At 41.0% G+C, this 16035-nt stretch overlaps 2 protein-coding genes across 3 annotated transcripts in view; both read right to left on the bottom strand.

Moving 5' to 3' along the window:
* Positions 1-4809, bottom strand: part of LOC124001708 (transcription factor RFX4-like) — a 32232-nt gene extending 27423 nt beyond the window's left edge. For both annotated transcript variants that reach the window (XM_046308748.1, XM_046308831.1), the window contains exons 1-3: positions 4489-4809; positions 2094-2180; positions 1519-1579 (exon numbers count right to left, since the gene is read on the bottom strand). In XM_046308748.1, the coding sequence (XP_046164704.1) occupies positions 1519-1579; positions 2094-2180; positions 4489-4531 (191 nt within the window). In that variant the 5' untranslated portion in view covers positions 4532-4809. The remainder of the gene's footprint in view (positions 1-1518; positions 1580-2093; positions 2181-4488) is intronic.
* Positions 4810-11859: 7050 nt separating this feature from the next.
* Positions 11860-16035, bottom strand: part of LOC124034988 (DNA-directed RNA polymerase III subunit RPC2-like) — a 56559-nt gene continuing 52383 nt past the window's right edge. Inside the window, 4 exon segments of the mRNA XM_046348378.1 lie at positions 11860-12406; positions 12549-12722; positions 13005-13118; positions 14002-14168. Of these exon segments, the coding sequence (XP_046204334.1) occupies positions 12277-12406; positions 12549-12722; positions 13005-13118; positions 14002-14168 (585 nt within the window). The 3' untranslated portion in view covers positions 11860-12276.

Below are 16035 nucleotides of genomic sequence, written 5' to 3'. Positions count from 1 at the left end.
TGGACTCTTTACAGACCACAAAGACATCTCTAGACTGGCATCTACAGTATCTACCGGTATCAAAATAAACTATTACCCAGTCTACTCGTGTTCTTATTCAGTCAAAGGCAGGTTATTTACTAGGGGACGAGATTAGAGAAATAATCTAACCTGAATTAGGAGCTACTATGTGGAAGTACATATGTGGATTTATTTTATAGCATCTGGGAAAGGTGGAACTACAACCATCAGTTCAGTGAATATGTCTCTACTGTATAGCCTAAATACCTCACAAAACGAAGCATTACAATGTGAGAGTGGAGATTCAAAGTGCTAGAAAACATCAGTTTCTACCATAATAAATAGAAAAATCGATACATTTGGGAATATAAAGTTGTGATCAAGCACCCTTAATAGTATACATACAGTATGTTATCAAATGTAGTATGATAAGAAAAGCTATTTCTAACATCTTGTGAACATAAAAAGAAACGTGATGTCTGTATTACTGCAAAATAAACCAAAGACTGTTTGTTCATCTGTCAAATTTCAGAGCAACGTAAAATATGAATATTTTACAAGGATCCTCAACATTATTTCTCATGAACACCTGCCTCAAGCAATACACCAAAATAAAGCAGGCCATTACAGAAGTGAGTTGAACATGGGAAGTTGCATTACTGCTGTTGAAGTGTGAAGGACTGTAATCCCTGGAGACCTGCAAAACTCCTCTACATAATATTCCTATGGACTCAGACTGTCTGTGTAGACCAGGTATGTGTATTTAAATAGAAATATATGTGTCTGACAACAACATTACACAAAACAACGTGCCTCCACGAAAGTCACATGAAAATGACTGAAGAACACTAATTCAATCCTCACCCTTCAAAAAATGAAGTCTCCAAGGAAGAGACTGATCAAGTATTTCACCAGTTTGGAATTTCCACCAGAGGGAATGCAATATCAAATATAGACAACAAATGATTCAAAGAAGAAAAATGTATTGATATAGCCAGCTTCCTGTTTAAACTGAGTCTAATAAATATATCTTCTGAACATAACAGGTGCAAATGCACAGGTCTCTGGTTCTATGAAGGTAAACAGATACTGCTATTTTGGTGAAAAAGCCTTTACACTAAACCATCCTTCCAGCCCAACAGCGGCCTGCCATGTCATATTGTAAATGTAAACTGTAGGCACCCTCACGATGCTCGCTAAAGTTGACAGTTCTCTTCTCAAAAGGTGCTGCGCAAAGGTACAATTCTGTCCTTCATCTTTACATGATCAAATTATGTGACACTACATGAGAAGACTGCATACAATCCTTAAGCAGCAAACAATATAAGACCAAAATAGGGAAATGCACTTGTAAACATTATCAACAGACAAAAAGCTAAATTGTAAATGCCCCAAATAATAGAAAATAAATGTGTTGTATAGTTTATGCATTGAGAACATTAAATTACAGCATTACAGCTCTAGAATAAGAGCTTTAGGATTATGCAAGGAAAGAGGTAAATTAACTCCAGCACTTACCATTGTAGGGTAGCTGGTGTTGAATGGGGTTTAGAAGCCCTGTTGTTTTCTTTCTCCTCATCTTTTATAGACAAAAAAAGAAACGTGTCAATGTATTTCAAATGAATATTTTCAATTAAGTAATGGGCAATAAAAAATCAAATAAAAAAATAAAAATTGCTGTGAATATCAAAAAACAGATATCTTTGATCAAAACTGAGCAGGGTTCGAAAAGGTTGAAGTTTGATGCAGCACACAAAAACAATTAGAATTTCTCTCTTTATCCATCATAATATTGTGCCACAATATTATGATTAATATAAATCAGTGGATTATCAGGGATATCTTATTGACACATGTTTTGTAAATAAAGGTGTGCTCTATTTGATCAAATTCCAAACATAGTCTACAAGAGAAAAACACTAACCTTTGCTATAATTTGCGCACCAAGCCTATTATAGCGCACCTTATTATAGCAAATATCAATTTAATTTAGACCTATGACAATAGACAAAATATTATTTCAACATATATTTATCCATTACTTTATGACTTGCAGTAATACAACATTAAAGCGTTACACCGTCACTGCTTACTTTCGTCATTGGACGTATTCCCCAGGGATGTGTGGCTGGAATACCGCTTGCTCTCGCTCTCGTTGAGGCATCTTTCAATCCAGCTCTCTAGAAAAAGGCAAGATGGCCCACACATCAGAGAAAAGCCTACAGGAATTTACAATTGTAGGTTTCATTTCTATGGCCCACATAAAGGTTAATTCGCATAGCCTATTTATTCATTTGGCTAAAGGTCTATATGGCGACTATTGGGTGGTGGAATGATTTGTCCAATATTGGTTACTCTATTGGCCCTAATCAATATAGGGCCCTATATTATACAAAGTTGACTAAATAAATCAATATCTAACAATCATAGGATAGGTTTCGGATAGGTTTATCGGATAGGTTTATCAAAAGTGTACTTTACTCAAGCTGCATCTGCAACAGGTGGCTTTTTTATAAATACATTTTGAGACAAATGTTGCCAAATGCAAAAAAAAAATGTGACAGGGCAATTCGACTATAATCGATGTTGGGGGTGTTAGCGCAGCTGTGTTTCTATTTGAAATGTTTTCACCAAAACGGCAGGAATCCTTCATTGTTCTTGGGGAGACTACAAGCACGCACACTTGCCCCAATTGAGCCCGCGCTCATTGCTAGAGCAGCCTCGCGAGCGACACAGAAGCCTTTGTCCCATTCTAATTTCTACTTAGAAATAGCTCAACTGGTGTCCTTTCTTGGGACAGAAAAACTTATATTTATCGTAGTCCTGTAGATCCTGTTTCCCGCCATGACTATAATCACCATAGTAGCAGTTGCCAGGATTGACTGTTGGCAAGGCAACCTGTTCCATCTAACGATAAATAGGTTCCATCCCATCAGAAGGGGATAGAGAATAAATAGGTCATGGAAATAGAAAAGTTTAGAGACTGCAAACTTTTAGGATAAATTAATATCAGACACCTTTTGGCTGATAAGTGACATGCTCAGTTAGAATAAATTGCCTAAAAGTTGGCTAGAATGCTTTATCTCATGAATAAAATAAACGTGTAGCCTATGCCTAATTTATCAGCTCTGATCTTTGCAATGCTCTTATACTCAATAGCCTAAGGCCAGGCATTAGGTTTTAATTGTAAGAACAGAAAAAGATGGTAAGGCTACCTAACATCGTTGACCAAAGAACACGCTGTCATCAGTTCCATAAAGGCATAAGTTTAACAGTATTATCAAATTAACAAACTAAAATTATAATTATTATCATCATCATCATTGGGCTATTTGTAATCAACATAATTAATTACTATTATTATTAGACCAATTATTACAATTAATTGAAATACATTATTAGGAAGACTTGTATCTTATTTCAATGTCTTGTGCATTAGCCTAGCTGATACTTCAAATAGGTTTCCCCAGTCATTGGTGAAGTTAGTCCACTGAGATGACAATAATTCTCTATTGTAGCACTTATCCTTAGGCTGTAATGGAATCATTTTCCATGAGCACAGATAAAATAGAGCTCTAATTAACTGGATTAAATTCAATCAATGGACGAAATGGATCTCTGATAATGTATTTAAGGAATACACTCTTTCATGTTAGCCAACTCAACACCAGACAGTGAATTCATATAAACATCAGGGAATAAACTCCCTTGATGAATATTCAATAAAGTCAAATAAATGAGCCTACAATAAAGTTATTCGGGTAGGAAGTTAGATTGAGAGCCCAAGTAGAAAAACCCTTAGCTAAAGCAGCAACATTCATTACTTTACCGTAAACATGTTGTTTTTAATATTAAATTGAATTTACTTTAGGCTAATTCTCACGTCAAGCCATGTGACATTATCCTGCTCCGGGCACCATACCAGTGGACTGGCAGCTTATTTCCCCCAAGAAGATGTTTACAAGAAGCAGGTGCATCACAGGCTACATGCGCCTCGAAGGCTTGGAAGATTCCCCCCCCCCCCCCAAAGAGATTGCATTAAATTGCTGAATGTAGGGCTGTCTAAGAGTTGAAATTACTGCTCCTTAATCAAGGTTGTGGCACAAATGAAAGGCCCTAATGTCCTTCCATAATCAAACCATCCCTCAAAACCGTATTATTGTTGGTATAGATGTATCATGAATTAATGGCACAAATCCACAAGGCCACTTTTGTTGACATCTGAAGAAACCAAAATCAAACAAATGCAATGTCATGGTGAGTAATCCCTCACATTAACAACAAATGCAATGTCATGGTGAGTAATCCCTCACATTAACAACAAATGCATTCATCAACAATTCACTCAAAAAAATTCTCTAAAATGGTTGTAGAGAAAGTCACAAATTCCCAGGGGCCCAGTTATAGTGATCCACAACATAGAGTGGTTCCCCATGCATCCTGATAAGTCAAGGCAAAGCTGCAGGGTTGCAGGACAGCAGGACCAACCTGTGGAATCCATATCAGGCTCCTCCAGCAGCCCACAATGCATCCTCTTCCCATCAATGGCAAACTGGCTCCTCCAAGAAAATGTCTCTGTGTACGGCTCCCCCTCCTCAGTAGGTCTTCCCTTGTCTGGCTTCGCTTCCCCGTGACCACTGCCTATCCGTGGCAGGAGATGGTGAGGCTCTGGGCTCCGCCAAAAGAGGGGTGGGTGTCGGTGGTGATGGTGAGGGGAGGTGGTGAGGGGAGAGGAGGGTAGAGACTCCAGAAATCCAGCGGGGGGGAAAGCCAGACCCGTCAAAATGTTTGCTGATGTTTCATGGGAAAGGGTCTGATTTTATAGCAGCCCTGATGGGGACATGTCATTGATAGGCTCGGAAGGCTGATGAATGGCCTCGAGTCAGATGGGGATGTGGCAAGGCTCACTGGAAGTCTTTTGTGGGGCTGTTTTGAATAAGAAAGGCTCCCTCCCCAAGAAAAAAAGAGGCTTAGATCTACGCAATCCTAGCACTGTGGCCTCCCCGTCTTCCATTATAGCATTTAATACGTTTTCATACCCCCCCCCACACACACACACACTCCTCCTACCCCTCTTATTTAAAGTCCCAGCTCCTATGAACACTTGTTGGCCAGTTTCAGAACTTTTCTGATCTGTGTCTTCCTCCACTGGCCCTGGGAACTCCAACATGCCCACATGATTAGGTTTTTAGGAAACTACTTACAGAGAGTGCTACCTTAGATTCTATTTTTCCACACATTACGATCACTTTCTCATTTCAATGATGCCTTTTTATTTTTTTTTCTCAAAAAAGTCGCCTACCGAAAACCATCGACATTTGATCAGCTACACACTAGAAATTAGTCCAAAATGGCACAAGTGTGAATTTTTTTCAGTTTTCCCCATACTCCCTCTCTCCTTGAGGCAACCTTATTTTAGTGAGCCTCGGAGGAGAGCGCTGGCCACAAAGGGGGGAAGTAAAAGTGCAAAGCCTGAGGCTGGGGGCTCTGATGGAGTGCCTGTGAGCTGGAGAAGGGAAAGCTGTGATTAGAATATGAATGGAACCACAGGAGAGAGGGGGGAGAGGGGGAAGGAAAAAGGAGGAGAAAAGGGGATTACGGCTGAATTACTCACCACACCGTGGATGGCAGTGGAAGACTTTCTCCTCCTCTTCAGGGTTGCCAGTCCGTAGGCGTGGGGACACTGTCGGTGTCAGTGCTCCTACCATGCATCCAGAACAGTTGGGATAGAGCATGTGGGAGAATATGTGTGGTGTCCATGAGAGCACAGGTCATGTGGAGACTCACCAACATGCAGTACAACACACGATACTTATAGCTAGCTATGCAGGAAATACAGTGCCTTCAGAAAGTATTCATACCCCTTGACTTATTCCACATTTTGTTGTGTTACAGCCTGAATTCTAAATTGACAAAATATGATTTTTTCCTCACCCATTCACACAATACCCAATAATAAAAACATATTAGAAATGTTTGCGAATGATTGAAAATTAAATACAGAAATATCTCATTTACATAATATTTCACACCCTTGAGTCAATACTTTGTAGAAGCACCTTTGGTAGCGATTACAGCTTTGAGTCAAATCCAGTGTAGATTTGGCTTGTGCTTTAGGTTATTGTCCTGCTGAAAGGTGAATTAATCTTACAGTGTCTGTTGAAAAGCAGACTGAGCCAGGTTTTCCTCTAGAATTTTGCCTGTACTTAGCTGCTGTTTCTTTTCTATCCTGAAAAACTCCCCAGGACTTAATGATTACAAGCATACCCACAACCTGATGCAGCCACCATTAAGTTTGATAATATTGAGAGTGGTGCTCAGTAAGGTGTTTAATTGGATTTTCGCCAAACATAACACTTCGTATTCAGGACAAAAAAGTGAATTGCTTTACCACATTTTTTGCAGTATTACTTTAGTGCCTTGTTGCAAATAGGATGTATGTTTTGTAATATTTTTTTTCTGTACAGGCTTCCTCTGTCAATTAGATTAATATTGTGGAGAATTTGCAATGTTGTTGCAGTTTCGTCATTTTACAGCCATTAAAACCTTAACGGGGATCGGTGTGTCCCCTCGCGGGACGGTTGAGCTAACGTGGGCTAATGTAATTAGCATGAGGTTGTAAGTAACAAGAACATTTCCCAGGACATAGACATATCTGATATGGGCAGAAAGGTTAAATTATTGTTAATCTAACTGCACTGTCCAATTTACAGAACTTATAACAGTGAAATAATATTGTTGTTTTGAGGAGAGTGCACAATTTGGAATGTGAAAATGTATTAATAAACCAATTAGGCACATTTGGGCAGTCTTGATACAACATTTTGAACAGAAATACAATGGTTCATTGGATCAGTCTAAAACTTTGCACATACACTGCTGCCATCTAGTGGCCAAAATATAAATTGTGCCTAACCTGGACTGATACATTATGGTCTTTCTCTTGCATTTCAAAGATGATGAAAAAAACATGTTTTTTCTTTGTATTATCTTTTACCAGATCTAATGTGTTATATTCTCCTACATTAATTTCACATTTCCACAAACGTGTGGAAACACAAAGTGTTTCCTTTCAAATGATATCAAGAACATGCATATCCTTGCTTCAGGTCCTGAGCTACAGGCAGTTAGATTTGGGTATGTCATTTTAGACAAAACATTTTCCTATCCTCAAGAGTTAAACTCCTTAACTGTTTTAAATTCACAATTTGGTGAAATCCCTACCCGGTTTCCTTCCTCTCCAGCAACTGAGTTCGGAAGGAAGCCTGTATCTTTCTAGTGACTGGGTGTATTGATACACCATCCAAAGTGTAATTAATAACTTCACCAATCTCAAAGTGATATTCAATGTCTGCTTTTGAACTTTTTTACCCATCCGCCAAAGGTGCTCTTATCATATATCCTGATGCCACCTTACCCCTATACATATCTACCTCTATCACTCCAGTATCCCTGCACATTGTAAATATGGTGCTGGATCTGACTGACCTTGTGCTTACTAACTTTCTCGTGTTCTCTTATTTCTTATGTATTTTTAGTATTACATTGTTATTGTTGACTGCATAGTTAGGTTTAGAGCTTGCAAGGCATTTCACTGTACTTGTGCACATGACATACAAACTTTAAACTTCTTTGCAAGGCATTGGAAAATCTCCCAGGTCTTTGTGGTTAAATCTGTGTTTGAAATTCACTGCTCGACTGAGGGTCCTTACAGATAGTTGTATGTGTGTGGTACTTGTTAAGCACATGTTAACTCCTGAACTTATTTAGGCTTGGCGAAACAAAGGGTTGGAATCGTTATTGCCTAATTCGTACTTAATTAATTTGTACAAATTTCAAAAAACACAATTTCACTTTGACATTATGGGGTATTGTGTGTAAGCCAGTACCACAAACATCTCAATTTAATCAATTTTGAATTCAGGCTGTAACACAACTGTGGAAAATGTCAAGGGGTGTAATACTTTGAGAAGGCACTGTATCCAGAATGATCAGGATGTGTATAGATCCGAGACACTCTACAAGTGAGTTACAGCACAATACAGCCCTACCAAGCATAGCCCTCATAGTGTGGAACTGAGAAGATTTTATTTTATTTACCTTGGTTTCACAGTAATTTTATGCAGTTACTGCTAACATCAATCAATCAATCAGTCAAATGTATTTATAAAGCCCTTCTTACATCAGCGGATGTAAACAGCAAGCAATGCACGTGTAGAAGCACAGTGGCTTGGAAAAACTCCCTAGAAAGGCCAGAACCTAGGAAGAAACCTAGAGAGGAACCAGGCTATGAGGGGTGGCCAGTCCTCTTCTGGCTGTGCCAGGTGGAGATTATAACAGAACATGGCCAAGACGTTCAAATGCTCATAGATGACCAGCAAGGTCAAATAATAATAATCACAGTGTTTGTAGAGGGTGCAACAGGTCAGGACCTCAGGAGTAAATGTCAGTTGGCTTTTCATAGCAGATCATTCACAGTATCTCTACCGCTCCTGCTGTCTCTAGACAGTTGAAAACAGCAGGTCTGGGACAGGTAGCACGTCCGGTGAACAGGTCAGCGTTCCATAGCTGCAGGCAGAACAGTTGAAACTGGAGCAGAAGCACAACCAGGTGGACTGGGGACAGCAAGGAGTCATCAGGCCAGGTAGTCATGAGGCATGGTCCTAGGGCTCAGGTCCTCAGAGATAGAGAAAGAAAGAGAGAAAAAGAGAGAATTAGAGAGAGCATACTTAAATTAACATAGGACACCGGATAGACGGGATAAATATTCCAGATATAACAGACTGATCCTAGCCCCCCGACACATAAACTATTGCAGCATAAATACTGGAGGCTGAGACAGGAGGGGTCGGGAGACACTGTGGCCCCATCGGACGATACCCCCATTTTCTCCAAAACACAACAGAGGCAGGATACTTGTCCACATGATTAAGCATACAATTTAATGTAGCAAAAAATACATTAACTCATTTTTGACCAAATGAGCATTACATTACATTTAAGTCATTTAGCAGACGCTCTTATCCAGAGCTACTTACAAATTGGAAAAGCAGTAACTGCCTTTTTGCTTGGTAAGGCAAAATAGTACATGAAGCAAAACTGCTTAACATAACATTGGTATAACAGTATTACAGGTTGGGCTACGAAAAGAAACACGTTATCTAATCAATGTATGTGTGTATTTATAGTCGGCATTGAAATCACAGCATTTAATGTTAGCTAGGTTTCCATCCAACTGGAGACAGATTTTCATGTGAATATTCTAAAATCATCATAAAAACAATATCCTGATATGTAATACCCCTGTCTGTTAGGTTTATGTACTCTTGTTTGTATATTTCCGTTTTTTTTGTATTTGTTGTGTTCATAACAACAACAAAAAACAAACAAACCAAAAAATCCGCATTTTCCCACCAGAGATGTTTCAATCAAATTGATTTGTTGCAGATAAAACTGTGTGTGATGACGTAGTGCACATAAAAATACAATTTGCGGTCACAAAAAATAAAGTTAAATGGGTTTCCATCGCATTTTCAGCTCTTTAAAAAAAACACGTTGAGTTATTTGCACACTTCGATATTGGCACGTGTAGTCTAGCCAACAGCGCACATTTTGCCTACATAATGTGATTATGATGTACTAAAGAGCGATATTATTTGTATTGATCAAACGGCAAACCAAGCATTATGATCATGTCACTAGAACAAGACTCTCGATATTTATTGGAAATGAGTATCAAACTCATCACATGGCACTTTCACCACCCAGTGAAGTTCATTATGTATTTAATCTACAGCCTAATAAACTGCATGCTTTCCTGATTTACTTCAATAAAATAGCAATTATATCAATATTTTTCCCATAATTCATTTTACCGACACAAAAATATCCCACCTTGTCGACAATACAAAATACGCTAGACATTTGGAAAGTTTCCATCAGACCGGTCATGACATTTTATTCGACAAGTAGACTACTTTACTCGTGTAAAAAGGTTGGCTGGAAAACTGTTTTGAGAGATGATCTGCTCGGTCAACAGTTTGCCTGCTGATAGAATAGGAACTGGACCAATAAATCTGTAAATAACTAATTAGTTAACGTTATAACCGCCTAATTAAGGTGTCTTCAAGAGTCTTCAACATCCTAACACAACATCAAACGAGCACAGAGACTCCCATTGAGTTGGTCACGGTAAACTACAGCCCTAAATGAGGATCTAATTAATTTAGTAAAAAAGGAAAAAGAAGGCGGAGTCTTGTCTCCCCCTCGGCGGACATCCTATTCCCATCCAGCCCTTTACTGGCTCTTTAGAGCCTCATTTGCTAGGACAGGTGCGGCCACCCTGTCTACCCTCCTCGCCGTCCTATTGATGTGCGCTGCTTTTGTCCAATCAAAAATCAAAAATCAAATTCAACTTTGTGGGTGGGGGTAAAGTTTAAACTGTATATATGTTAGTGGTGTTAAAGCTTTGCATTGAAACCGGATGACACAAAATAGTCAATGTATTGCTATGTTAATAAGAGAAGGACAATAGGCTTCTTTAGTGTTCACACTGAACACATCCTCAGTGGTGTCTGGTATTCAGTGTCAAACTCCTCTACCCATACACATTGGGTCATCCTGTGTCAAACTCCTCTACCCATACACATTGGGTCATCCTGTGTCAAACTCCTCTACCCATACACATTGGGTCATCCTGTGTCAAACTCCTCTACCCATACACATTGGGTCATCCTGTGTCAAACTCCTCTACCCATACACATTGGGTCATCCTGTGTCAAACTCCTCTACCCATACACATTGGGTCATCCTGTGTCAAACTCCTCTACCCATACACATTGGGTCATCCTGTGTCAAACTCCTCTACCCATACACGTTGGGTCATCCTGTGTCAAACTCCTCTACCCATACACATTGGGTCATCCTGTGTCAAACTCCTCTACCCATACACATTGGGTCATCCTGTGTCAAACTCCTCTACCCATACACATTGGGTCATCCTGTGTCAAACTCCTCTACCCATACACATTGGGTCATCCTGTGTCAAACTCCTCTACCCATACACATTGGGTCATCCTGTGTCAAACTCCTCTACCCATACACATTGGGTCATCCTGTATCAAACTCCTCTACCCATACACATTGGGTCATCCTGTGTCAAACTCCTCTACCCATACACATTGGGTCATCCTGTGTCAAACTCCTCCACCCATACACATTGGGTCATCCTGTGTCAAACTCCTCTACCCATACACATTGGGTCATCCTGTGTCAAACTCCTCTACCCATACACATTGGGTCATCCTATGTCAAACTCCTCCACCCATACACATTGGGTCATCCTGTGTCAAACTCCTCTACCCATACACATTGGGTCATCCTATGTCAAACTCTCCACCCATACCACATCCTGTGTCAAACTACCCACATTGGGTCATCCTGTGTCAAACTCCTCTACCCATACACATTGGGTCATCCTGTGTCAAACTCCTCTACCCATACACATTGGGTCATCCTGAGTCAAACTCCTCCACCCATACACATTGGGTCATCCTGTGTTAAACTCCTCCACCCATACACATTGGCTCATCCTGTGTCAAATGTAAATATCCTCACATTTGCTATCATTAGTCACAGAATACTGCTAAATGACAACCAATTTCTTATGTACCTTATCTTAGTAAGATTATTGCCCATATTTTACCATTCAAAACTACCTGTAATCAAAGAGAGAAACTTCAAAATGTAATGTCCAACATCCCATTCAAGAAGAGTTTGGTTCCTGTATATTTTAACAATGTCTCCAACTACTTGAAAGGATGATCTGAGGTCCACAATAAAAATACAAAGTGAAACAAATCCTGAAATAATATTTGTTTATTAATTACACAACAAAACAAGAGTCAAAAAAGTACAAATGTAGCTAAACATGCATTCAAAACTCTTGAAATGTTTTAGAAATATTAAAACAAAAAATGTCAAACAAAAGCAAACCAAAAAATGTATCCCAGTAGCCAATATTTTTCTGTTCTGCAAACAAAAACAAGTGCTTTTTGTATGCTTTTACATGAACTCATTTTCTGACATACTGTAGCCATTCCATTATTGTAACAGTGCTATAGTATTTCCTGCTTCATTATATTGACAGTTGTCAATTTGGATAATCAATGCCGCTTGTTGTTGTCCGTCTCTTTTCTAGCTCCACCCTCCAACAGCCAGCTCCCTCCCTCTCTGTGTCAAACTCTGTATGTGGTAGCAATATGCCTGGGGACAAGGTTACTCGTTGTAGCGTGACAGTTTGAGGCGGGGAATGATGTTCATGGACTGCAGCTCCTGGAAGAGCAGTTTGCAGGCGTAGGGTATCCGTAACGAGGACACGTGACAGGAGGACTTACAGTAGTGGCACCTGGAGACACACACATCAAATACTTTATTGGTTGTAAGCAGTTAAATCTGCAGCTACAATACAAGGAAACAGATCCTTGGCATCAACGTCAAGTCTGACTACTATTATACAGATTCACAGACGGACCAAAAAGGACACTCACCACCCGGAGTATCCCAGCAGGCCACACTGACCGCACACGTCCACCTCGAAGGCATCACTGGAGATCATGAGGCGCTCCAGCAGCAACATGCTGGCCCCGTAGCCAATCAGACAGTCACGTTCCATCTCCCCCAGACGTAGGCCTCCGTCTCTAGAGCGCCCCTCCGTGGGCTGTCTGAGGTGAACAGCAGCATTTGACACGGCAGGTAAGATAGGGGGGGGTATTGGGTCAGGTATGGCTCACTTTCTGTACTTAATGGACAAATTATTTTAAAGTTTCAATATGACAGAGTACAAAACTGTAATATTAGATAGGTATCATACAAACACAACCAAGTAGACATTTTGGGGTCTATGGTATTACTCCATCACCAACCATTTGAAAAAAGGTACTAAAATGGCATCCTGAGTAAAAGTTAGCCAAACTCTGTATATAACTTTTTTGGATTTATCTTACCTGGTGAGCACAGCTCGGGGGCCGCGGGCTCTGGCGTGCATCTTGTCCAGCACCATGTGCTTTAGTTTCTGATAATACACAGGTCCAAAGTAGATATAGGCCTCAATTGGCTCTCTGAGGGAGAGAACAACCCATCAAATTCTGGGACTTCACAGTGTTTCTCAATCCTAACCCCTGGTGACCCAAACAGTTGACCCATTTTTGTTTTTGCCAAGACACCAGATTCAAATCAAAGACCTGATGAGTTGAATCAACTGTGTTAGTGCTAGTGAAAAAAATACAATGTATAAACCCCGTTTGGGTCCCCAGGACCAGGATTGAAAAAACAGAGCTAGAGAATAGCTATAATAGCGGACACTCAGTGGCCAGTTTATTAGGTACACCTATCTAATACCGGGTCGGCACACCACTTTTGTACTGCGCCATTATTTGCCCGTTTGTGGCCTGCCTATCAGCTTGCACGATTCTTGCCATTCACCTTCGACCTCTTATCAACAAGCTGTTTTCACCCACAGGACTGCTGCTGTCGTGAGTGAAAAGCACAGGAGGCTGGCCGTTTCTGAGATACTGGAACCAACGAGCCTGGCACAGACGATCATACCAAGCTCAAAGTCGCTAAGGTCACTCGTTTTGACCATTCTAACGCTCAATTGAACAGTAACGGAATGCCTCGACACCTGTCTGCCTGCTTTATATAGCAAGCCACAGCCACCTGATTCACTGTCTGTAGGAGCGAACCATTTTTCATGAAAGTGGTGGTCTGCCTAATAAAGTGAATAATACTGTTAAATCAGTGGATACAGAAGTCATGTTTGCAGCCATGCTGTAATGCTCATACATGATGTATACATTGATAAATACAACTAGCCTGGTTAAACCACACTGAACAATGGACTAACCATTGTTTCACTTCTTGTATCAAACAGTACAATTTAACCAGGCTAACATACACTCATCCATTCCATGTCTCCTACTCAAAACATGTCTGTGTGTTTACCCAGTGATGCCAGAGGTGACGTAATCCTTGCCCTGGTAGTTGTACCCATAGCGGATCAGGTCCTCGCAAACGTCCTTTACCTTGCTGCCCCCAAAGGCCGTGCCGTAGTGGAACCTCCCGTCCATCACCCCCGCTTTACCAGCCAGCAGCTCAATCAGCTTCCCCACCTGGTGGAGAAGATTGGTGCCTAATGAATAGGACCCTAACAGGGCAAAAAAACTGACTGAAAATGGGAGGGACTACCTGAACTTGTCCGATAAGGAATGCTAATTTTCTAAACATTTTGCTACGGTGTAGAATAATGAATACAACTCGTCTCATCACAATCATTTCAAGACAGTACATAAACTCAGCAAAAAAAGAAACATCCCTTTTTCAGGACACGGTCTTTCAAATATAATTCGTAAAGATCCAAATAACTTCAGATCTTCATTGTAAAATGTTTAAACACTGTTTCCCATGCTTGTTCAACAAACCATAAACAATTAATGAACATGCACATGTGGAACGGTCGTTAAAACGGTAGGCAATTAAGGTCACAGTTCTGAAAACTTAGGACACTAAAGAGGCTTTTCGACTGACTATGAAAAACACCAAAAAGAAAGATGTCCAGGGTCCCTGCTCATCTGCGTGAACGTGCCTTAGAGACATGCTGCAAGGAGGTATGCAGATATGGCCAGGGCAATAAATTGCAATGTCCGTACTGTGAGCACCTTTAGCGCCCAAGACAGCGCTACAGGGAGACAGGAAGGACAGCTGATCGTCCTCGCAGTGGCAGACCACGTGTAACAACACATGCACAGGATTGGTACATCCAAACATTACACCTGCGAGACAGGTACAGGATGGCAACAACAACTGCCCGAGTTACACCAGGAATGCATTATCCCTCCAGCAGTGCTCAGACTGTCTGCAATAGGCTGGACTGAGGGCTTGTAGGCCTGTTGTAAGGCAGGTCCTCACCAGACATCACCGGCAAAACTGTTGCCTATGGGCACAAACCCACAGTCGCTGGACCAGACAGGACTGGCAAAAAGTGCTGACGAGTCACGGTTTTGTCTCACCAGGGGTGATGGTCGGATTTGCGTTTATCGTCGAAGGAACGAGCATTACACTGAGGCCTGTACTCTGGAGCGGGATCGATTTGGAGGTGGAGGGTCCGTCATGGTCTGGAGCGGTGTGTCACAGCATCATCGGACTGAGCTTGTTGTCATTGCAGGCAATCTCATGTGGTACCCTTCCTGGTACCCTTCCTGCAAGCTCATTCTGACATGACCCGCCAGCATGACAATGCCACCAGCCATACTCATTCTGTGCGTGATTTCAAGCAAGACAGGAACGTCAGTGTTCTGCCATGGCCAGCGAAGAGCGCGGATCTCAATCCCATTGAGCACGTCTGGGACCTGTTGGATCAGAGGGTGAGGGCTAGGGCCATTCGCCCAAGAAATGTCCTGGAACTTGCAGGCGCCTTGGTGGAAGAGTGGGGTAACATCTCACAGCAAGAACTGGCAAATCTGGTGCAGTCCATGAGGAGGAGATGCGCTGCAGTACTTAATGCAGCTGGTGGCCACACTAGATACCGACTGGTACTTTTGATTTTGATCCCGCCACTTGTTCAGGGATACATTCCATTTCTGTTAGTCATATGTCTGGAACTTGTTCAGTTTGTCTCAGTTGTTGAATCTTATGTTCATACAAATATGTTTACGTTAAGTTTGCTGAAAATAAAGACAGTTGAGAGTGAGAGGATGTTTCATGATGATAATGAACACAACTGTTTAAGATCAGATAAAAGAGCAATAACAGTTGTGTTGTAGAGCATTTACTGTTACAGGCCTACAGGTTCAGTGGTTTATGTCCTTATTTTAAATGAGACCAATTTAGAACTGGCTAACCAGTGTGTGCATTCTCTAGCTAATCAATAACTTTGATTGATCAATTAAGGGCCAGAGAGAAACAAAACCCCAGCAGGAGTGTGGCTGTTGTGGGTTGTGCAGAGCAGTAGCTACCACTAAGGTTACAGGCAGACGGACC

Source organism: Oncorhynchus gorbuscha, linkage group LG01, assembly GCF_021184085.1.
Source record: "Oncorhynchus gorbuscha isolate QuinsamMale2020 ecotype Even-year linkage group LG01, OgorEven_v1.0, whole genome shotgun sequence".
Taxonomy (NCBI): Eukaryota; Metazoa; Chordata; class Actinopteri; order Salmoniformes; family Salmonidae; genus Oncorhynchus; species Oncorhynchus gorbuscha.
The sequence above is the reverse complement of the archived record's forward strand: the minus strand, read 5'-3'. Positions and strand labels throughout refer to the sequence as shown.